Source organism: Sciurus carolinensis, chromosome 2 (genome assembly GCF_902686445.1).
Source record: "Sciurus carolinensis chromosome 2, mSciCar1.2, whole genome shotgun sequence".
Classification (NCBI taxonomy): Eukaryota; Metazoa; Chordata; class Mammalia; order Rodentia; family Sciuridae; genus Sciurus; species Sciurus carolinensis.
Genome location: NC_062214.1, coordinates 86,517,621 through 86,542,600, shown reverse-complemented (window position 1 = coordinate 86,542,600; position 24,980 = coordinate 86,517,621). Strand labels below are relative to the sequence as shown.

General features: G+C 37.4%; 1 protein-coding gene across 1 annotated transcript; it reads left to right on the top strand.

Annotated features, from left to right (window-relative positions):
• The first annotated feature begins 4,731 nt into the window (after window positions 1-4,731).
• On the top strand, window positions 4,732-24,781 carry Spesp1 (sperm equatorial segment protein 1). The gene is made up of 2 exons (XM_047542082.1): window positions 4,732-5,022; window positions 22,265-24,781. Exons 1-2 carry the CDS (start codon window positions 4,959-4,961, stop codon window positions 23,287-23,289), a joined length of 1,089 nt encoding a protein of 362 aa, XP_047398038.1. The 5' UTR covers window positions 4,732-4,958; the 3' UTR covers window positions 23,290-24,781.
• The last annotated feature ends 199 nt before the right edge of the window (window positions 24,782-24,980 follow it).

Sequence of the window (24,980 nt, the reverse complement as noted above, 5' to 3'; positions counted from 1 at the left end):
AAATACAGTAATTTAATGAAATAATGCAGTGTGGAAATACAGGATGGGGAGGACACGAGGCATTCTAACTGGAGGGATGGCAGATGGGGTACTCCCAGCAGGTGTAGCATTAAAGCCTTGAACACCAGCAGATTTTGAAAGGCATTGAAGGAAGAACTCCTTTCCTTCAGGTTGGAAGAACATGTGCTGTTATTTATTAAGTCTTCACTGAGCACTGAAAAGGTGTAGTGTGAAATGAAGAAGTTTAAGGACAACTGGAAGGGGAGATAAAATGTATCCCTGAGAAAAAAAAGTCACGTAACAACAAATAATATAATGTGATTGTTGCCAGAACAGTTACAGAATCCAGAGATGAAGCAGAAATGCAGGATAAATACCTTTTTGGGGTGTGGGGTAGTGAATTACCCATCTTAAAATACTTCAGTGAAGTGGTGCCTGATTCTTAGTCCCAGATTCTTGGGAGACCGAGGCAGGAGGATGGAAGATGGAAGATGGCCTTGGCAAATTAGTAAGACCCTGTCTCAAAATAAAAAGGAGTGTAGCTCCGTGGTAGTGCCACTGGGTTCAACCCCCAGTTGCCCGCACCCCCCCAAAAATTCAGTGAAGTAAGGAAAAGCATGAGGCACCAGATTCATGTTTCTACTTCTGGGCCTCCCTCTCCAAGCATCTAGATTTTGTAAAAAGTTTTTGTATTTATTTCTAACTATATATGCAATGAAAAATATACAGTGTAATCTTGTTTGGGAAAATTTAAGGGATAATAAAAATACTTAAGAGTAAAAAGTAAAATTCTCCTTTTGAAATCTCCTGTTCTCCCCGTTCCCATTTCTCTTCCTAGAAACAAACACTGATTTCATCTTGCTGTGTTTCCTTCCCAAATACTTTCTGGTGAATTCATGTCCACACATAACTGTGCTCTGATTTTACATAAATGCAAATATGTGTTTTCCTGCACTGTTTTTGTTCCCACTGAATACTATATTTTAGAAATTTTTCTGTTAATACACAGATCACAGAGTATATAGAGTTAAAATTCATTCTTTTTAACTAGAATTCCACCATAAAAATATACACGTTGTTTCATTCACCATTTCCTGTTTGAAGTTCACAAGATGAAAGCTGCTAAGGTCTTATGTGATTTATACAGTTAAACAAACAAGCAAAAAATAACCCCAAATGTAAGCCTAACAAAACAGACATCTCACTCACAGCCCCTCACTAAATCCCCAAATCCCAGTCTGTTTACAAATGCAGAGTCTCCTAAATGAAAGGAAAAGCCAGAAACCCTGACAAAGAATTCAGTGGTAGCATTACAAGTGTGTGCCCTGACTCCTAACTCCTTACCTTTCCTTTCTGGGAAGGACTAGTGGTTCTTTATAGATAAATTTGCACTCAAAAAAGGGAAGTCCTAATCTTCTGAGGTTGATGGCTGGCTAGTTATGCTAACTCCTGGAGATTCAAAGGACCATATAATTTCATCGGTTAGAGCAGCAGGGCTTATTGGGGTGAAGTGATTAAAGAAATTTTAACCTGATTCTATACCCACAGAGCTTTGTTCCCCTCCCTTCCTCCCAGTCCAAACAGGAAAACAGCAGTTCCATCAGTCCCTTGAAGATAGCTAAAAGTGTCACCATCAGAGATTTGAAGATACATCTAACCTGCCAGTTTGGTTGACAAAAATGAATGACTCTTGAAGAATGATGACTTTAAACTCAAATAGTACAGCCAAATGCAGATGTCTTTCTGGGCGTGGCCTCTTTGGAGGAACAAACCAACAGAGGCCCTTGTTTGCAGCTTTGCTTGGGCAAATGCTTTCTTCCTCCACCTAATAACAACAATTTCTTATCTCAGTTCCTGTGGGTCCGGCATCTGGGTGTGCTTAGCTGGGTGCCTCTGGCTCTGGGTCTCTCCTGAGGCTGCAATCAAGATGTCAGTTGGGTTGTGGTCATCTCCAGGCTTGCCTGGGGAGGATCTGTTCCAAGTTCACTCACATGATTGTTATCCCTGGTGGTGGGCTGAAGATATCCGTTCCTTAACAAGTGCAACTGGCTTCCCTCAGTAAGTCAGAGAGCGACAGGGTGTGCTCATGGTGGAAGCCATAGTTCTGTTGTGTCCTCATCTCCAAAGTGACATCCCATCACTTTTGTCATACCTATTCATTAGAATCAGACCTAGGTCTGCCCACATTTAGGCTAATAGTTACTGAGCACTTGCTGCATGCCAATGTTTTTATCCATACACTCGACTTCCTTCTGGTCAACGCTGTAGGCCTTCCTGGGGTCAGAGGCCCTTGCTCAGCATTTCTCAGCTCTCCTGGTGAGACTGCCTGGATTGTCTACCAAAGTAACTAAGTCAGCCAGGCCTGCACAAGTACTTGGTCCCATGCTAGATGCAGAGCATGTTTGAAAAGTTGGCAGTTTCCCCTGAACTCTACCCTGGAAAGAGAGAAGCCTTCTCGGTGACTCCCAAAACCTCCCAGGAGGTTCCACCTACACATGGCAATCCCTCTTCTCTGCTCCCAGAAACCTCATTTCCACATTTGAGATTCTAGTTATCTTTCCCTGAAGCAAGTGCATGAAGATTATTACACTGTCTCAATGCAGGAAAAAAGGTAATAGAACAAGGCACCCAAAGAAGGTGAGAGCTTAGTTAATATATTTAGCTAATATATTAAAATATGATCCGGTGTTTCCCCAAATTAGGCATACTTCGAGGACACCATTTCAAAAGCTGCTCAATATTCTAATTTACCTGTTTTAGTCTGTTTAGGCTGCTATAAAAAAATAGCATAGATTAGGTGGTTTAAATAACAAATACTTCTCACAATTAGAAAAGTGTAAAGTCCAAAATCAAGTCACTGGTGGATCTGGTGTCTGGTGGGAGCCACTTCCTGATTCACAAATGGCCATCTTCACTGGTCAAGAATACTAACCTCATTTCCTCAAGGCTCCACCCAAAAACCTAAACACCTCAAAAGCTCCTTCTCCTCCTTATCACATTGCAGGTTAGGATTTCAACATATGAACGGGGGAGGGGGACACAAACATTCATTCCATTACTTAATCATTTTTTAAATTTGTATTTTGATTATTTTTATATCATAGATTATGGTTATTTTAGGACATAAAGTTTTCTCCCCCTGAATTTATAGTACATCATAGTGATTATAGGTTAATGCTTTTGTTACATATGTCAAGTTGCTTTCCAAGTAGTTGCAATTGTTTGACTGTAGCATGCTGCTATATGTGGATTGAGCACTGCTGGAATGCATTGAAGACTCATGCACTAATCTTGAAAAAGTTGTCCATACTGTGCTGTCACCACTTCATCACCTCTAACTCATCTCTCAACTCACTGTGGCCTAGCTTCTTCCCTGAACCACACCACTGAAACTGCTTCTGCCAACGATCTTGTTGCTAAAGGAAATCCTTCTCTTGTTGGGTTCTCAGAAGCATGACAGTCTGAGACTCCTACTCTTCCACAGAGTTTCTCTGTTCTGGCTTCCCTGCACCACTTTTGGTCTTTGCAGGTCCATGTTCTCTCCAGCCTGCCCATGTTTCCTAGGAATCTTTCCTGGGCCCAGTAGTCTGCTTGCTCTAAAGACTCACCTCAGGCATCTTCACTTCTATGTGTTGGATGCCTCCCGAACCTACACTTCCATTTCAGCTCTCTCCAGGGCTCTACATCCATCCTCTCACTGAACAGGCCACCATGGGAGGAAATCCCAAGCCTACCTCACTATAGCAATGATGAAAACAAAAACCGATCATCTTGCTCTACTCCTGTAAATGCCTGAATTATTGTCCATCTCAGTAAATGGTACCACCTCCTATCTAGATGCACAAAACAGAAATGGGGGCACCACCTCCTCCTCTCTTCATTCTCCACATTCAAACAACACCCTAATCTTGTTGATGTTAGTTCCAAATGTCTTGGATCCGTCTACATGTCCCATGTCCTCTGCCACCAGGAGTCTAGACCCTTATCAGTCTATGCCTGGATTACTGGAACAGCCTCCTAACTTGGCTCTTTGTTTCTAGTCTTGCTTCCTTTCAACCAATTCTTGATGCTGCAGGAAAAGTGAGGCTTCTGAAATGCAAATCTATTCACAATTTCAATACCTTGCTGTATGTCCCCAGCTTCATGGGGCAAAGATATGAACATATGTCAACTAAAAAATAATCATACAGTAAGATGTGTACACTTCTACAAATTTTAACACAAGTATAGATCCTTATGGCCACCACCACTGCCTGTAACTCTCCAAAACTCCCTCATGATCCCTTTTGTAGTCACACCCTCCCCATTATCAAAGAAACAATCTTAGGGAAACCAACAAAACAAAACCACCCAAGCCCCTTAAGGTGTCTTTAATGCACCTGCCTACCTCCCCCGATGCAGTTAACCTGAAATGTTCATTTCTTTTAAGAAGCTTTATGGTTACTGTCTTCAGTTCTTGGGCCTCTCCAAGCCTGCCACCACTTGGATCCCTAGGGATGTCTGGATGTCTGCCTCTGCGCGGCAGAGCGCCGAGTGCTTCCCTCCATTATAGCCAGTTCAGGCTGTTTTCTTTCTTTCTTTTTTTTTAAATTTTATTTATTTATTTTTTATTGCCCGGTTGCCTCTTCTACCAGACAGCTCCTCCTGCGCAGGGCCGGGGTTTTGGCCAGGGATGGGTCCCACGTGAGACCCCGCAGCAGCGCAGCTTCTGGGCTCTCCGTTCCGCTCCCGCTCTGGTCGCCGCGCGCACATGCGCACTGACGCGCGCAGAGGACAGGCCTCGGCGCCGCCCCTCCCCCAGCCGCCGCGACGTTGCGGGGGCGAGGACCGTTGCCCCGCGCCCCGGGCCCTGAGGTGGGACGGTCGGCCGCTGACACCCTTCCCTTTCGGCCCTGAGGTACCCGGCCTGGTGGCCCAGGACGTTCCCGTCGCATGGCGGAGTGCTGCGGACGACGCCCATGAAGCCCGTAGTCCTTCTAGTTGCGCTGTTGCTATGGCCTTCGTCCGCGCCCGCGTTTCCGAGTGAGTGACCGGCTCAGGCGGCGGCGATCCCGGGGGTCCCCGGGCAGCCTCCGAGTCTCGGCCGCCGGAAGTCCGGTTCTTGCTTTCCCGGGTTCTGCTCTCCTCCCGCCCCACCGTCCAGGGTGCTGGCCCGGCGCCGAGGTGTGTCCCTCTGCTCGCGCCGGTCGCACCGAGAACGCAGTCGTGCAGGAGGCGCTGTCGGGGCAGGCGGAGCCCTTGGAGGGTGGCCTCCCCCGAGGGGAGACTCGCCTTGTGCCGCCCGGGGCCTCTTCCAGACGCCTAGGTGATACTGGTGGGGCGCAGGACTGCCACCCCTGCAGTGCCAATCTGTTTCAGTCTGGCTGATCTGCCAGAATGGTCTTGACATTTTAAAAAATGTAAATATGAAGGGTGCTTTTCGTGACATGTGAAAAAAGCATAAAGTTCAGATTTCACTGCTCATGAATAAAATTTTACTGGGACACAGCTTTTCCTTCATGGCTGCTTTCCTGCATTGGAACGATAGTGAAGTGGTTGTAGCACACGCACACAGTATGGCTTGCAGAGTCTGAAATAATTATAACCTGGCCCTTTCTAAGAAAAAATTGTCTGGTCCCCGTGACAAAAGTTAGCATGTGGATTGTGGCAACTGTCTAGAATACTAACTCATTCTCGCAGCGTGCATCCTGGCGTTTGAGAGGTGCAAAGCCTTAGCTAAGGAGAATTCTAACTTATGTCTTCCCAAGGAGCTCGTTCATTCTTCCCCAATAGCTGAAAACCAGTGAAGTCAAATTCAGCAGTGCTGAGACTTCACTGTATTAACACCATCATTTGGACATCTTGAGGTATTTAAGTATGGTCTCTGATGATAATATTCCAGAAAATAACTGTGAGGCTTGCTCATCTAGCCTAACTGTAGTTCATTGTAGCATTTAATAACATTAGTTTGGTTTAACCAAATCAATATATAAAATTCATTCTACAGGTAGGTGTGGAAAAAGTCTTATAGTGCATGTTAAGTATGCAGAGTTAGATTTCAGAATTGTTAGAAGGTTGTAGTTAAAAATTAGATTTAAAAAATTAAAATGGAACACAACCTAAATTATCATGAATAATGGAAAAATTGAGGAAGTGTCTTAGGTAGTTAAAATTAGCCCTTTAAAACTTGCACTTAGGAGTTTTAGCTGTTTTTAATAAAAAGCTATGTAAAATTTTTTCTTCTTTGCCCTAAAGGAGCGAAACACAAGATAATATTCTTTTCTGGATAATTGGTGATTGTTATTATTAATACTATTATTGCATTTTGGTAGTCGTAGAGCAGTAGGTCACAACTGACTAAAATATATGGAGATTTTAACTGAAGGGACATGAACTGTCATACAGTACAGTCTGGGATTGCTGAGTAGCACACTTTACACAGTGCAATCTCCTAGCTCCACAATTTTGTGGCCTGTTCTTTTTCTTTGCACTGCTTTCCCTAAGATTTCTCAAGGCTGTTGGGAAATGAAAAGCCATTTCTCAGAAAAAGGAATGATTTTGTGTTGAATTCGTAAATAAGACAAAAAGAAAAATAACCAGCTTGTAGATCATAGAAGATCTCTTGGAAAAGAGATCTTTACCTCTTTTCCACAGAAGTAGATTAAGAGATATGTAGGGTAATGTTATGTGACTACTTTCCCCTTCTTTCTTCTTCTTTTTCTCCATATTTTTAAATTTAGAAAATAAGTATACCAATGAAACTAGGCTTATGTTATTAGGTTTGATTTAAATCAATTAAGTCTTCTTTTATATGGCCACTAATGGAACAACTATTGATGAGAAAGTCAGATAAAAAATGCTTTCTCATGCCAATAAGACATAGGTTTTTATAAATGAAAATTGAAGTTCTGATGTTTTTTTTTCCTAGACTACAAGAACAGTTTTGAATTTATCTTATTCAACAGTCATAGGCATATTAAATACATTTGTTGAAAACCTCAGTTCTGGTTTAACCTAATTTCAGCCTGACATGAGTGAGGCTAGGGTATATGGAAGACTACATTACCCTACATATACACATACCCTGACAGTGCTGGGTAAATATCCTATATACTTAATTTTTAATAAATTCAATGAATTTCTTTTTTTCATTTAAATATGCATAGTTTATTGTATGCCAACGATGCCCCAATAAGGCTGCTTTTATAAAGCATACAACTTAGGTCTGGACTCTGCACTTGGGCTCTGAAATGCAGAAGCAATGCTCTGTGTCCCCATGCTGACTGGACTCTGGGGAGACAAGCTCCATCTATTATCACCACATGAGAAAAGAACAACAGAAAGGGAGCCCATGGGGAAAAGATCTATACTGTCAAGAATGACAATCAGAATATCCTCTGGGCAAAATGACAATTTCCAGTAAAACGATTACTGGGAGAGACTGGATCTTTCTGTGGATTTTCTTGACTTCATAAAATGGTCCATGGTAGACCAGCCAGTCCACAATTTCATCAAAGACCTCTCAGTTTATTTGAAAGGGAAGTATGTTACTGTCACATTATTACTTTACCATGCATTATGACATTATTGGGATTACATGTGACAGCTTATAGTTAGCACTAGATATAGTGATAAAGGGAATGACTTTAGGAGGCTTGTAGATCCCTTGGACCTTGGACACACAATCTGTTAGGTCTTTGAAGTATGAAAAGGAGGCCATTACTTCAGCCTCCCTTAGGGTTCCAGTTAATTGTGTCATCTTGGCCAATGTTCCTTTTATGAGCTCTAAATGGGTCTGAAATTGTGCCTTCAACATTCTGTAAGAAGGAATCACAGAAACCAACCTTAAGTCATTTAAGGGGAAATGAAATGAAGCAATAGAAAGAATCCTTATCTGTTCTGCCTTGCAACGGGTGGCGTTGCAAGAGGACATGAAGCTCACATTACATTTGATGGCTGGGGAGGAGATTTTGACTATTGCTACAAGTACAATTCTTGAAATATTTTTCCAGTTGGATAGTGTAACTGGACAGATGTCTTAAAATCATCAGGAAGTAATGTTCCCATTGCAAAAACGGTTTCTTCCCAAGTGATGCAGTATTCAAGGCAGCCACTGTAGAAAACTGCTCCTATGCCATCAGGACAGCAGGTGACCAGGTTGGGCTAAACCCCTTCACAGACTTCACTCCCCAAGAAGGATAAGTTTCTTGAAAATGCTTCCTTGAAACAGAAGAGAGTCCAGCAGTGGCCCATCCAGACCCCATGGCTGTGGTGCTCTGGCAGTTCATGCAAGTCCAATGAAAATTGTGCCCTCTGAGCTGAACTGTTCTTGAATTCCTCTGTAGAGGAGATGTGGTAGCCACATCCTCTGGTGGGTGAAAATATTCTGTCCAGCTCCTTCCACAAAGAGTCGATGCAAGGATTAAATGAGAATGCATATGGAAAGCCCCTTAGTAGCACTTCAGTCACATCTAAATCCATGGCCTTGTAACTTCCATCCTGTGCCCTTCCATACTCTTGGCATGGTGTGGGCGCGGCTTTCTTTCTACATCTTTGTACACTGCCAGAAGACTGACCCATTCAATGAATTTCTTATATCTGATTTTTCAGTTTTAGCTTGAAATATTTTCTAATTTAAAAAATCATTCCTTTCTAACATTTTCATTGTACAGTTTGCTTTACTACTTAATGAGGATTCTTTTTGTTTTTACAAATGCATAATAACTCTTTAACATTAACATAATAGTTATATATTCAAGTAATGTTAACTATTATTATTAAAATTATAATTCGCTTTTTAAATTTTAAGTCACTAGATATTTATGGGCCTGAAGCTACAAATACAAGACTGTAAAGTATTAGTTTGGGAAGGTTTTTTTTTTCTTTTAAATCTTAAGAATACATTGTTTTTTCCAGGCATCTCTTCATTATATCAGCAAAAATAGAGTTGATGGTAGGTTTCAGTCTAGAGTGACAAAACCTCATAACTTGCTTCTCTAGATTGGTATTAAAAGGAAAGGTATTAAAATTTAAGGAGTCTTTGGCCTCCATTCTTGCCCTTGGCCTTTGTCCTAATGAACCAAACAAGGCAAGGGAAATATTAAGGAGGCAACCAGCAATAATTATTAAAATCTATCACCAATACATTAAAAGAAAACTGATATTTATTTGAAATACATTCTAAAGGTAAAATTCACTTGGTTTTAGTGCTGCAAGTTCACTTTACACGTTTCATGCTCAAGGCTAAGGCACTTGGGAAGGGCTCTCGAACCTGCGAATGGAATGTCCTGACACACTTCCTCAATGTTTGAGATAATGAGCTTGTCATCTAATTGGTGGATGTCCAGAAAGTGGCCTTAGGGGAGAAGTAGGAAGTTTCATTAGCCTATCCATTAAAGTTTTAATGGGAGAAAATGTTCTTTTTCTTCTTTCACCATTTTAACCCTTAAATGGGCTTTAATCTCCTTATAATGTATGTAAAATTAAAATTAAGCAACAATTTCATTATATGAATAAAAGAAGTATAATACTGGTATTTGAAAAGGAAATACTGTTTTCTTTTTTAGGATCATTATGTGTTTGTGACTTTTTAAAACAAATTATTTTACTTAAAATTTTTTTCTGAGGCTCAAATATTCATGCCTTGACATGTTGGAGCCACTGCAATCTGCTTTCTGTGTTCCTTTGGTAGGATCACATATATTTCATTTTATTTATTTGTCCTTTTTTTGTTATACATGACAGTAGACTCTATTTTGATATATTTATACAAACATGGAATATGTCTTCTTCTAATTAGGATCCTAGTCTTGTGGAATGTACACAAGATCCCATAAATTTTTAAAGATTTATTATTTATTGACCTTAACTGGTTGGCCCACTTTGTATCTCCCCTCCTTGGAATGGAATTAGTCATGCTTCCAAGGAAATATAGTGTCAGGGACCAAGAAGTTCTCGTTCTGAGAACATTCTGACCTTTACAATAAGCAGCAGCACCCCTCCCCCACTCCTGGCTGTTAGTTCCTACAATATGGCGCCTATGGTGCCTTCCCTGCTTCTCTTCCGGGACTTCACCTTCCCGCCGGCGGGAACTTGCACCCTATCAGGAGCCCAATAGAAGAACACAGCCAACCAGCCTGCACCTCGTCATACCCCTCATTCCCTCAGCATAAATACCCGTGAGAACAATAAAAATTTGCAACTTGATCAGAATTCCTGTCTTGCTGTCACTCCCTGTGTCTCTTGTCCCTTTCATTCCTTCTCTCTTAGGTTCGCCGTCCTGTGTTGATGTCCCGCGGGCCGGGACAATATAGTACAACATGATATTAAAGACCAAAGTGCCTAGGATACAATCCCCAGCCTCGTGTGGTGAAATAATACTGTTATTTGGGTCCTTTTAGTTAAATAGAATTAAAAGAGATAAAATTTAAGGTAAGGGATTTATGTTGATTTCCATTATATTTTCACATTACACATAGGATAATTTTTTGATATTTAACTGCAGTAGCCCTAGGATGGTGGCTGGCGTTGAGCCAAGAGGTGGCGCATAATTAGTGTTAACACGGTGTGATCTACTTTTGCCTGATTAGTTAATGTCTCCTCTGTGCTAGTGGTCAACAGATATTCCTCATTCTTTCTTGATTGGTATTGAGGGGCGTGCTTCAATTGTGCTAATCCTAAGCTGATTGACTGCCTTAGGTATATAAGACACGCACCTATAGGAAGCACCTCGGATAAGCAGCACCTCTGATAGATTGCAGAACGCGGAGATTGCAGTTCGCAGAACTCAGGACTAAGCACACACCTCTAGGTCGCAGGTTGCAGATCGCAGAATGAAGAATGCAGATCGCAGGATGGGGAACTAAGAATACAACTCTAGGTTGCAGGTCACAGGACGCACCACTAAGAAGCACCTCTGATAGCACGCACCTCTAGCATGCACCTTTAGGACGCAGGATGCAGGACACACCTCTAAGAAGAAGCAGCTGACCCTTAAGAAGCAGTAGACCTTTGATAAGCGTAGCCTCTGAAAGAGTAGCACTTCTAAAATTAAGCAGTCTTTCTTCCTCTAAGCAAAATCTCTCTTCCTCCAAGAAAAGTCTCTTTTCCTGATAAGCAAAGTCTTTATTCCTCTCAAAGCCTCTCTTCCTCTAAAACTAAAAGTAAGCAAAGCCTCTTTTCTTCTAAAAACTAGCGAACAAGCAAGTAAGCAAGGAAGTAGCCCAGATAAAGATAATAGAAGTAGTTCAGTTCCAGTCCACCTCCGATAAATTACCGCGAGATTGTTGCTGCGGGTGGCAACATTTAACTCTTCACCAAACCAAACTTTTATTCCTTTAAAAAAATGGACTGTTTTGGTTACCATGGTAGCATAAAAGCCTTCCCCCACCTTTATCATTTTTCACGATTCTATGAGTTGACTAAACTTAGCTGAGCAATTCTGCTTCATTTGGTATAGCTGAGGTCACTCATACACCTGCATTCAGTTGAACACTCAGTAGGGTTAAGAAGACCCAAGCTGGCTTCTTGTCTTTCAGGGTCTTTCCATGATTTCTTATCTTTCAATATCTAACCCAAGTTTCTTTATATCACAGCAGCTGGCTTCCAAGAGGAATCTTTACAAGCCCCAATATGATAACTTTTTATCAAGCCCATGTGTTAGACTTGGTAATGTCTTATAGGCTAAGACAGATCACATGGGGCAAGCCCATATTTAGTGTGGAAAGACAAAATCTGAGAACATAAATACCAGGAAGTGCAAAAGTATAAAGTTACATTTCTTTAAATGGAACACTTGAGTAATCTGAGCATAATTCCTTGTTCAGATGTCTCCTTGTTTTTTGTCTATAATCACAAAGTTAAAATTTAAATAATTTACAGGGAAACTGCTGGGTGAATTACAGATTTAATGTATATAATGTTTCCTTTGGTGACCATTCTGTGTGTGTGTGTGTGTGTGTGTGTGTGTGTGGCGCACGCGCATGCACACGCTAGGAATTGAACTGGAGCAAACACTATCACTGAGCTACAATCCCAGCTCCTGTGACAATTCTTTTGAGTACATCCTCCTAAGGAAGCAAAGTTATTCCTACTTTGATTCGTATTGGAAATACAGTTATTTAAGTTCATTTTAATTTGATGATGTTGGTGGGGTTTTGTTTATTTGTTTGGTTTTATTTTGTTTTGGGTACCAGGGATTGAACTCAGGGACACTCAACCATTGAACCACATCCCCAGCCCTATTTTGTATTTTATTTATTTAAAGACAGGATCTCACTGAGTTGCTTAGCACCTTGTCATTACTGAGGCTGGTTTTGAACTCTCGACTCTCCTGTCTCAGCCTCCCAAACTGCTGGGATCACAGGCATGCGCCACCGCACCCGGCAGTTCTTACAAATTGACAGTTTTCGGGTATTAGTTTTTACTTGCAGCACTTAATTGCTGTAAAATAAAGGAAGTCTATTCTTTGTGAATCCATTTATATGACCTGGATGGAAAATATAAGCAATTTTTTCTCCAAAGTTATGAACATAACTCTGCATAGTCAGAATCTGTACCTGTAGCATAGCTTGGGTTTATGTTTAAGTTTTATATACATGAGTTATTTATGAATAACGACATTCTGTTTTTCCACTCTTGTGGTAACAGAAGTCCTGGTTTTATTTGAATCTTTAAAAAATGAGCATCCAGAATTCTTGGTTAAATTTTGAGTGTAATCATCAATTGCCATATTAAAGTTACAGGCCAAGAACAAAGTGAATAATAAAGAGTTCTTAAAGCACACTGACCAGACGTATTCCATGGAACTTTAATGTTTTTGTCTTTATTTGAATGTTTTAAAATTCATCTTTTCCTCTTTACTGAACTACCAGGTTTCTTCCTATTATATGCAACATTTGCTCCTACCTTTAATTTACCAGATATTTATTCCTGTATCAATCCATGTTTAAATTAACAATATTATGGTTTTAAATCTTGGATTTTAAAACATTGTATTAAATTACATTATCAGTATCCTTTTTATATTAAGGGTTATCTTTTTTGTAAGAATTACGTTTTGACAGTGTTTTTAGTGTATCTCTTTGTATAGTCTAGTTATAACATGGTATATATAACTTATCACAGTCTATTGATATCAACTTTTTACCAGTTTGAGTGAAATATAAAAAACTTATTTACTTTATATCCTTTTACCCTTACTCATTCATTTTATAATTATCTTAAGCATTTCCTTTATTCTTTTAGGGTAGGTCTTTTTGTAACAACTTCTCTTAATTTCTCCTTATCTGAGAGTTAATGATCTTGAAGGATCTTTTCCCTTAATATGAAATTCTGTGTTGCTGGGCCTTTTCTTTTTTTTTGGCAGCACTAAAAAAATACACTATTTCCTTCCCATCTTCATGATTTCTGATAAGAATTAAAATTGTAAGTATAAGAAGTAAAGCATCTCTCTTGCTTCTTTCAAGATTTTTTCCTTCGTCTTTGGGTTTTAGAAGTTTGACTATAATATGTCTTGGCACAGGTTTCTTTAGGTTTCCTCTGAGTTCACTCAGCTTTTTGAATCTGTAAGTTCCTATCTTTGCCAAATTTGGGAAATTTTCAGTCCTTGTTTCTTTGAATGCGTTTTTAGGCCCAACCTTTTTTCCTTCTTTACTTCTAAGACTCCAGTCACACCAATGTTAGATTTTTTTTTTTTTTTTTTTTAACATCAGTGCCCATTGGTATTTCTTGGTTGCTAAATTTGCCAGGCCCCAGTGTGGGATGTTTGTGGCAAACAGAAAACCCAGAGAACGTGTCATTTGGTGGTCTTGAAGACCCCAGGTGGTCTGCTTTTGCCTTACCAGCTTTAATATGGTTGCTTTATATTCAGTGCCCAGTGTTTTTCTTTGTGCCCAGAATCAAAAAAGTACATGTTCTCTCTATCCTTATGGAAGCAAAAACCCAGATATGTTGTTTTAAACCATTTTATTAGGGGCTTTGGAAGAGGGTGTGTTTTGAAAATGAACAAGAATAACTAATTAGATCATAAGGGAATTATACGATAACCTGTTTTAATTTTGGTCAAGATGTATTGGAATTTGATTTTTAATGCTTTGGTCTATATTATTTTCCAGTTTTGATATGAAGTATTAGTTATTGAAAAGCAGAGAGATGTCCTAATTGACCTTCAGGAAGATATTAGGCATCTAAGTTATTTACGTAAACTTTTACTTAAGTAGCAATTCTTAAAACCATTTCTAAATAATTTAGAGAAAGAGAAATAAACACAAGATTTTGAGGGTTTGTCTAAAATCATCCTATAACTTTTTTTTTTTAAATAGATAATCAGTGAACATTAAATTACTAGCAACATTCTTTTTAGTTCAGAAGCAGTTTGGTGCCAAACTTCAATATTTTTCTCAAATTTTTTTCTTTAGATAAATATGTTCTTAACTAAAATTTTTCAGTCAGTTTAAAGATTCATAATTAAAAATATCAGAAAATAAAACCAAGTTAACGTCAAACAAAATAAAATTCCTGTTAAGTATTATCAGAGAATTAGAACACTTAACCCCAGGCCATTGTACCTAGACCATTTATTTTACTGGAAAAATTCTATTGGTCCTTATGATTTTATGATATTGTAGAGGTTTTATAACAGCCATTTTTGATGACACTAGGAATTTGGTTTGTAACATTTCAAGTGAAATCCTGCATTCACACTATGTGTTTTTCAGTAGAGTTCTGAAAAAGTTTAGCTGTTAGCTGAAGTGTAAAATTTCAAATTCTGCAGGGATTTGGATATGATGAATTTGCTTCCCAGTTTTGTATTTTGTGATAATTACATAATCACCACGCAATTGAAACATAACACGCAAAGAATTGTTTCTTTTCTTATCTTTCTTTCTTTTTTTTTTTTTTTTTTTTTTTTGTGGAGCTAGGGAATGAACCCAGCCTCCCACATGCTAAGCAAGTGCTCTCCCACTGAGCAATGTCCCCAGTCCTTTTTTAAAACTTTATTTTGAAACAGGATCTAATTAAGTTGCCCAGGTGGCCTTAAACTTGTGAGTCACTTGCCTCAGTCTTTCAAGTAGCTGAAATTAAAGGCATGTACCACCGTAGCTGTCCAAAAAGTATGATTTCTTAAAAGCCCTAAATTTTACTACTAATTATTCTTCTGAAATTTTAAATTATGCCATTAAATAAGGAAATACCCTCCCCAAATGTTAAAATACCTAGTTTTATTATAACACTATATTTTATTAACCTTTCAAATAGAGGTTTCAAAGAGTTTTCAAGTTTGGGATTATATGGATATTTTAAATTTATATTTTCTCCTGTTTTATTAAAGAAGTGAAGTGGAAGTGGTTTAGTTTTCCTTTTATACAGTTTTTAAACTAGTTGCTTCTTTGGTGAAGATTTGAGGTAAGCTCTTTTTTTCCTCCTTAAAACTTTTTTTTTTTTTTAATGAATTAGGTATTTTATTGTGTGAGGTTTTTTTTTTTTTTTTTCTTTTTTGTGTGGTTTTGGGGTGTTCTGCCACTGAGTTAGATCCCCAGCCCTTTTAATTTTTATTTTGACATAGGGCCTCCTTAAATTGTCAAGGCTTACCTCTAACTTGTGACCTCCTACTTCAGCCTCCTGAGTTGCTGGGATTACAGGCATTCACTACAGAGCCTGGCACTATATGAGATTTTTAGCATTAGCATTTTATTACTATTGTAGTTTAGTGTAATTTTTGTAATTTTTGGCATTTCAATTTTTAGAAGCAGAGAAGCTCCCCCTACCCGCTCCTTTTTGACTATAAAGGTTTTTAAATTTTTTTTTATTTGTTTTAACTTGTTGCACATGACAGTAGAATGAATTTATACATTTTGGTAGATCATACATAAATGGAGTATAATGTCACATTTTTCTGATTATACATATTGCAGGATCACATCGGACATGCAGTTATACGTACATGAGGTAATACTGCCTGTTTCACTCTATGATTCCTACCCCCATACTCCTTTTCCTCCCTTTACTCCCCTCTACCTAAAATAAAGTAATTCTATTCTTCCCTGTTCCCCCTGACTTATTGTGAATTAGCATTCACAAATCAGAGAAAAAAATTGACCTCTGGTTTTTTTGGGTTTGGCTTATTTCACTTAGCATGATACTCTCTGACTTCATCCATTTGCCAACAAATGCCATAAACTTTTATCTGGGGAAAGAAACAACAGTTTTAGCTTTGCCATTTAGGAAATTTCTTTAAAAACAGATAAAGGTATAACATTTGAGTTTTTCATGTTCATATGTATTCATTCTTTATTCTTTATACTTTTTATCAATTGATGTTAATATGTGCAATTTGGTATTTTGATCACTACTTAAAAGTGCATTTTTAAGAGCAACTTTCAAATATTTTAAAAATTTCATTAGTTTTTAGTATTTTTGCAAAAATAACAGCAGGAAGTTTTCTTGGGGGTAGTTTGCTATGTAGTTTCTTTAAAAACAAACAAATACATGTAAAATGACAGTAAATTTACATGTCTTAAAATTCATTATTTATAATTTAAAAGACTGACTTGACCTAAAAATTACATGAAAAAGTTTTAAACATTTACCGTACCTTTGGTTTCAGAAACCACAGTTCCTCAGCTAAGATAGAGGAACCAAACCACTCCTAATTTTATAGTAGAAGGAGAAAAATCTTATGAATTCTATCTTCAGAACCACAATCTAAATTTAAGAATTTTTATATTCATTTGTTAAAGTAATAAAAATTATGATATAATGAAAGTAGGAAATATTTAACTCTTGTTTTATAAAGCATCAATTAGCTTTAGTAAGATGAAAATAACATCTTTTGGTAGAATTAAGTTTTTATAAACTTTAGTCCTTTAAAAAACAGGTGTGTTTTTTGTTTATTTTTAACTATAATTATGTAACTATAATGGAGAACAGAGTTACTATAATGCAAAACAAAATTATAGCATAACATTTTAAATATGTAAGAGACACAAATCACAGGGTATATAGCTTAATAAATCAATAGTTAACACCCCTGTGTAATCCGTATAACCAAACAAAATATTATCAGCCTCGATTAGTTTATAAGCATGATTTTTTAATGTATGAAAATATTTAAAATCTATCACAGAAATGAGGGACAATTTTCTAAATTTATGATATTTATGAAACTGAATTTATTCAATAAGAACTTATGTTCTTATTTTCCTCAGAATGAATTAAAAAGTTATTAACTTGCCTTTTATCTTTGTATAAAGTGGATTTATTCTTTTGTAAGACATTGTAAGTTCTCACTCATACTTTGTAGTAAGAAAACATTATATTTGGATTATTGTCAATATTTCTAGATATATCTTGATGTATATAAAGAATGCATTTTTGACAATAGGGCAAAATTTTGTATTATTGATCTTAATATTCACATGTATTTTAAATAGAGTTGTATTCCTGCAGGATAATTTTATTTCCATACTCTTATTGCTTTGCCAGCATCCTTACCACATTCTTTTATGACAAAATTGTGTAGATGTTATGTGCACCTGCTTTGGAGTAAGACAGCTTATATTGAAATCCCATCCTTGCTGCTTACATGTTGAATATAATCTTAGGCACATTACTTATCCTTTCTAAGTATCTTCCTTTTCCTCTTTACCAAAACACTCCTCATACTCCAAGTCCTTAATGTAGTGTCTGCCCATACTAATTACTCAATGAGAGCTGTTATGATCCTTTTAATCACTATCTTCCAATTTCCCTTTCAAATCCTGCTACATTTGTTTCTACAATTGTTAGTATGATTTTGTTTACTTTCCTGTTATTTCTGTCATGTGGCCAATTCTCCTTGTACTATTTGAAGAAGAGAAGTGCAGGTAACTTAAGCTCAGTGTCAGCCCCACATCTGAGATTCTGACAAAACCTTGAATCTGCTTAGCAATTTATGGAAGGCATTGGAGAGCAACATCCTGATGTCTGAAGCAGGAGGAGATTCTTACCTTAACAACATAATGGGACATTGCTGTTTGCTTAGCTCCCTAACTGGTAAAAATAGAGAAGGTATTATACCATTTTGGACTACAACTATTCAAGGAATAATAACCCAAATTCTATCAGGGTAGTCTGTTTTTTCTATGAATTTGAATTTTGTTCAGCTTCCTAGAACCTCCTGAGGTATGGAGAAAAGCAGGTTTTCACTGTGACCAGATCCATCTGTAAGGATATTTGAGGCTATCTTTTAGGAACTTGCCTACACATATTTTTATACATATCAGATTGATTTGCAAGAGCAGTTCTGATTAGTATAATTGAGAGGGTCACTGTGAAATATGTCAATGTTTAAGGGGGGACAAAAACAGGAGATGGAAAGCATGTGGAGATGGATATGAGAATAGATCAATATGGAGACAAAGGCATTACTAAGGGAAGAAAACCAAGGTAGGAGATAAGGTTCTCTGTTGCTAGGTAGCCATGAACAGGTTTTTGGTGTTGCCTGAATAACAGAAGGAGCTAATGAGTATGTCAGGTTTTTTAAAGAATGAACTAGTATTTCCTTTTCCTGTCCTTTGATACCCTAACTTGTCTAATAACCACTGGGTATCCTATTTACTACTCTGAGAAAAGACAAGCTAAATTATTTGAAAATCTAGCTTTTAGCAGACTGTAATGGCAATGTCATCTTACTGACAATTAACCTTCTGCTGGTTGTACATTTTAGATTTGTTTATGATTTGGTATTTGCTTTGGTTGCCCATAATTGAAATCTTCCCCAAACAGATTTTAAAAAACACTGTAGAATAAAAAATTTAAATATACCCCCAAATAGATGGAACAGTATAAAATCTCCATATATCTATAAACAGCTTCAACTATTATTAAGTCATGATTAATCTTATTTCAATAGGATCTCTACCCACATTTTTTTCCTCTTTCCTTCCTGATTCTCTTCCCTGATTTCTTTGGGCAAACTTGACATCATATAATTTTTATCAGTAAATAGTTTATTACCAAACACTAAAATATAATGACCTAACAAAACATAGAAACAATGTAATTTCATACTTAAAAAGATATTAATACCTTAATATCAAATGTCTAGTCAGAACTCAAACTTATTTATTTCTCTAAATGAACTTTATAATCAATTTTTATAACTGTAGAAAAAATTTTTGTGATTTTTAAAATTAGGAGCATATAAAATATATAAATTATCATAGCATATGATGTCTAAGCATCTTTATGATGTTGAACCTTCTTACTGAGGACATGATATATTTTTCCATTTGTTGATGCTTACGTTATATATTTCAGAAGATTAAAATTTTCCTATATTATATATATTGCTATGGCTACAGTAATAAATTACTACAAACTTGGTGCTTTTAAACAATAGAAATTTATTCTCTCAGTTCTGGAAGCCAGTAATCCGAAATGAGTCACTAAACCTAAATCAAGGTATACAGGCAGGGTCATCTTCCCTCAGGAAGCTCTAGGGAATATAATTCTTGTCTTTCAGTTTCTCATGGCTGCCGGCATTCTCTGACTTGTGGCCACATCACTTTTATTCACTTTTATTTCTGCCTATTCCTCCACATTACCATCTCCTTTTCTCTCTGTGTCTCTCAAATAGACATTTCTGATTGAATTTAAAGCCCACCCAGATAATCCAGGATAATCACCACATGTCAGAATCCTTAATTGCTTCTGAAAGACTCTTTTTTTTTTCTTACAACATTAACATTACATTAACATTAACATTCATTAACATTACAGATTGTAGGTAATATCTTTATATGTTCATGAATTTAGCTCATTGCCATTCCTCATATAGATTTTGGGTATGTCTCATAAAATTTATGATTAGACATTTTGTTTCTTTTTTGTTATCTAAATGGCAACTTCTCTCTCATTGTATCTTCTAACTGGATAACATTTGTGTAATGATTTTATAACTTTGCCCAGCGGGAGCCGCCGTCTCCTCTCCGTGGAACACCCAGCTCCTCTCCTGGGCAAGACCCCTGGGGCCACACAGGGTGAATGTTGCCCGTTTTGTGCTCTCTGACCCACAACTCTCTGCCTTTGGCCAGGTCCACTTTTTGAAGCAGTCAGTCCACAGACTGAACTGTGCTTTGGTTGAACATGTCCGTCTCCGGCCGCAGCCGTGTGTACTGGCACAAATGTTGCCGCATCGTCTCCATCCTCTCCACTTCCAGCCGCTCCAGCTCCAAAGTGGTGGTCACCATCTCTTCAAACCACTTGGACTGGGCCTGGTTGTAGAGTCCACACAGCGCATGAGGTCATCACCAGCCTGTGTGGACTTCCTCCGTGCCTTCTTGATGTCCTCCTCTGTCTTGATGCTCAACTTGACCTCCAGCTGCTGGGTCTTCATCTCCGGGTCTCTCTGCCACTCTGTGGGGCTTTCTGGGCCTTCTCCACTGACACATAATGGATGGCAAGTTGCTTGCTAAGGTCAGCAATATGGTGGTCACACTTTTTTATGTCTTTCTTGAAGTTCTCACGAAAGTTCATTAGGGACTTCTCTACTTCAATGTGAAACTTGACGGAGAACTTGAGAGGAACTTCTGCTTCATCTGCCAGGCTCTTCTTCACCTGAGCCCATGCTTCTCCCAGGGAGCCTTCCTCCTGTGCAGCCAAGGAGTTCTGAGAGAGTTTAGCCAAGTTCTTTGCATATTTTTCTTCAATTTTTATCGTCTCTCGGATGAATTCAGACATTTCTTTCTGCATTTGTTTGCCCTTCAATTGCTTTTGGAGCAGCAGTTTGAACCCCGCCACGGTGCTGGGTCTTTCTTATCAGCCCAGAAGTAGTCACAGTAGCTCCACTCAGTTGGCTTCAGCAGCTGCTATTCAGGCATTGTGTCTGGGTGAGGGAATGTCACGCAATTTATCATCTCCTCTGTGTGGTCACCTTTATTTTCAAGATTATGTATTTCACTGCCTGTGGTACTGTCTTACACGTGGTCTCCTCTGGTGGTGCTACTTTCCATTGAATTTTTATTTTGGTTTATTGATTCCTTCATTTCAAAGAATTCTTTTCAGGATCTTCATCTCTTTATTTATCTTCCACCTCCTGAAGCATAGCTCTGATTCACTCTTCATATCCTCCTTTAAGTTGTGGAGTGGTTTTATTAAGTAAATTCTGAACTCTACTCCTCTGACATTTCTTCTACTGGTTTGTCAATGAAGTCTACAATTGGAGCATCCTGGTTTGTTTAGAGTGCTTTATTCCCCCCCCCCCTTTTTTTTTCATTTTGTTTGTGTGTCTTCCCATCTAGCCATGTACAGTTTCTACACTGTAGACTTACAGTGTCCCTGAAGGTTTCCAGTACCTCCCAAATATGGGTTTCAGTTTCTGTAGGCTCTGCCACGCTGCAGTCCCAAGATGGCTCCTGGATCGCAGAACTTACATATTTTTGTCTATTAAAAATAAAGGAGCAAGAAGCTACTTGACCTGTAATCCTAGCAACTTGAGAAGCTGAGGCCAGAGCCTTTCAAGTTTGAGACCAGCCTCAGCAACTTAGTGAGGCCCTAAGCAACTTAGACCCTGTCCTAAAATAAAAAATTATAAAAAAAAAAAAATAGGACTGGGGATATGACTCAGTGGTTAAGTGCCCCTGGTTCAATCCTGGCTACCAAAAATAAACAAATAAACAGATGACTTGAAATTAAAATATTAAAAATAAATGTGACTTTTAATGGTTTATTAAGTGATAAGTGCTTACTGCAACCATTATATTACATGTATATCTTACTAATATGTTAGATGTAAATAACCCTAAAAGCATATATAATAGTAAAATGAAATAAAGAAATTAAGAAGTTGAGGTTTTAATATTATTACCTTTGTTTTTAATATAATTTAATTTTTAATTATGTCTATGTTTAACATATGGCTCATAAAAATTTCTCAAAATTTAATAATTGACTCTAGTAAGTCAGTGTGAGCCCACTTAGCATACTACTTGTTTGGAGGATATAACCAAAATTTTGGTTTAATAAGTTGCCTGTTGAATCATAAGTTATATGAAAGAATAAATGTAAAAAGATATAAAGAATTCTATTGATGTGATTTTTGCCCTAATCTAGGACATTTATTTAATAATAACCTGATAAAAAACTATTTTATTTTAAATGAGAGTTGACCCTATGTCAAGATGCTTTGTTTATTGGTTCTTTATATCAAATTTTAAGTGACAGTATAGGAGATAAATTAAGTTCAGTAGATTCTGTCATTGTGTCATCTATAACAAATTTATTAATTTGATTTTTTTTCTTTAAGGCATAACTGTGTCTCGTGATGAAGAACAAAACTTGAATCATTATGTACAAGTTTTAGAGAACCTAATACTAAGTGTTCCCACTAGGGAACCAGGCCCTGAGAAAAAATCAAGGTCTCCAAAAAATATTTATTCTACAGGATTGAAGAGGTCAAAAATTGAGGAGACAGGTACACCTGGAGAAGCTTCAACTGAGAATAATGTTTTAATCAAGGATGTTAGTGAAGGAAGTACAACTTTCTCTACTAGAGACTTCACACCGGGAATAGGGAAGAAACAACCTACTGAAAGTACACCATTCTGGTCAATCAGACCAAGCAATGTTTCTGTTGTTTTACATGCGGAAGAACCTTATATTGAGAAAGAAGAGCCAGAGCCAGAGCCAGAGCCAGAGACAGTTACAAAACGCAGCAGGGCCTCAACGATGTCACCACCTACTTCTGAACCATCTACGATTACAAGTGTCACCACTAAAACCACTGCCGAAATGTTTATCTGGACAGAAGAAGATGTTCCCCAGCTCTCAGGTGGATCTGAAATAGGCAAATTTAAAATGCCAACATATGAACATCACTCAGAGAGTCTGAATAATGATGCCATTTTGAAAAAAATTTCAGAAATATATTCACAAATGCAACAGGCACCTCCTGGTGACAGCAATAATCCAGAGTATAAACAGTACATTAAAGCCTCTAAAGAGCTCCTGAAACGAAGCCTTGCTCTAGCAGAAGCAGCAGAATATAGATTGGAAAAAATGTATGCAACCGAGGCATTGGCACAAGGACGATCCAGTAATAAAATTGATGACATTGAAACTGTTATTAATATGCTGTATAATTCTAGATCTAAATTACCAGAATATTTAGATATTAAATACGTTCCAGCAGAGATGAGAGAAAGAGCTACTGTAGTATTCAGTACGTTGAAAAGAATATTATGTGCAGGTCAAGTAGAAACTCAAAACCTTATTAAGAAGTTATTAAGCAATAATATAAAAATTTTAAACCTACTTGATATTCCACAATAAAGTTGGTTTAAACCTACTTGATATTCCACGATAAAGTTGGTTTAAGCAAGCTGTATTCATTCATGGGAAAATAAGCATATTAGTGATTTTAAAAGTTGTTTAAAAGCATTTTTATTATAGTTTAATGCACTAACTTCTTTATATGCCATGTGTTATGAAATTTTTCATATGCACTGAAAATCTAATAATTTAAAATAAAATTTTGGTTCAGGAGTTTGTAGTTTTTCTCATTAATTAAAAAAGCTATGAAGATCTGATGTTTAAAATCTTGGTTTGGATTTTACTTGAAGTTGGGGATGTAGCTCAGTGGTAGAGTGCTGCCTATCATGTGTGTGAAGCCCTGGGTTCAATCCCCCTGCAATGCCATAAAAAAAAAAGAATCCTTGATTGTACTTTAATAGATTAGCTAAATTCATCCATTTTATGAGTTTTAACTGCACTCTATATGTAGGTAGTTTGAAATAATTTCATATAAATATAAAAATTTCAGGTGCATGGTTTTTAATTACTCTTTCAGTGAGTAATTCAGAGAATCTCAGTTTTATTTCTGAATAGCACAATTGGGGCTTGTATCAGAACTACTTTTGTCTGGATGTATGTGTGCCTCCTTTGAAAAAGTGAATGTTATATTAAGACCCATCCCTGTTCTTTTGTCATCAAGTACTTTTGGAGTATCAGTGAGGGACTATAACCTGAATTTGTAATGAAGTCATTTTCATTTTTCTCTTTTTGTTCATTTGTGTATATATACATCAAAGCTTTACAAATGTTTTGACAGGAAGTATGATTGAAATCATTGAGGTTAATTGTATAATATTATTATTATGGTGCAGGTAATTGTTTCATTATTTGACCAGTATTATATTCAGATTCATTTACTTATTCCTTCATTTAACCAGTCATTTATGGTTTAATAAAAAATTATTGATTTTCTACTAGGATAAATTACGAGACTTTAGGGATATAATAATGAAGACCTATTTCCTTCTCTCTTTGAGATTACATTATAACAGGAAATATAAACACTAAACAAATAATTTCAACAACTTTAAAATTGCATTTGTGGCAAGTTGTTATGAAAGTGAGCTATTTGATCTCATTGAAACCAAGAATAATTGCAAAGTTACTCTGAGAAAGAGGTGTTTAAGGTGAGGTCAAAAGATGAGGGTGTGTTTAGGGTTAAGGGGACATTCCAAGCAGAGGGAAGAGCATGGGAGAATGCTTGGGTTGAGAATGAGTGTGGCAGGTTTGGAAAGTACTTGGTGTATGGGAAGGCACCTTGGGAGGGCATCCTAAGATGGAGTGGTGACATACGCAGGGTCAGAGCAGACCCTGCAGGGCCTTAGATACATAGTAACTATTTTAACCTTTCTCCTATGATCAATGAGGATCTATTAGTGGATTTTAAGCAAAGGACTAGTATGATCAAATATTTTTGTCTGTGCATTAAAAAAAAAAAAACTGACCCATTTTAGAGGTGGGCAAAAATAGACATGCCTTGTGCACAGGCCAAATTTAGCTTGGAGTAAATGCAAAGAACTGACAATTAAGAGGAAGAATCAATAGAATTTGGTGATTGAATGGATACATGTGATTAGGGAGTAGCAGGATTCAAAAATAATTGCCACACAGCTGTATTATAAAAAGGAATATGTAGGTTTTATTTCATAAAACACTGTTTACTGTTGTTT

Coding starts and splice junctions, on each gene's coding strand:
- Spesp1 (XM_047542082.1), top strand. CDS start 4,959: ATGAAGCCCGTAGTCCTTCTAGTTGCGCTGTTGCTATGGCCTTCGTCC. Junction 5,023..22,264: donor GTCCGCGCCCGCGTTTCCGA/GTGAGTGACCGG, acceptor TTTTTCTTTAAG/GCATAACTGTGTCTCGTGAT.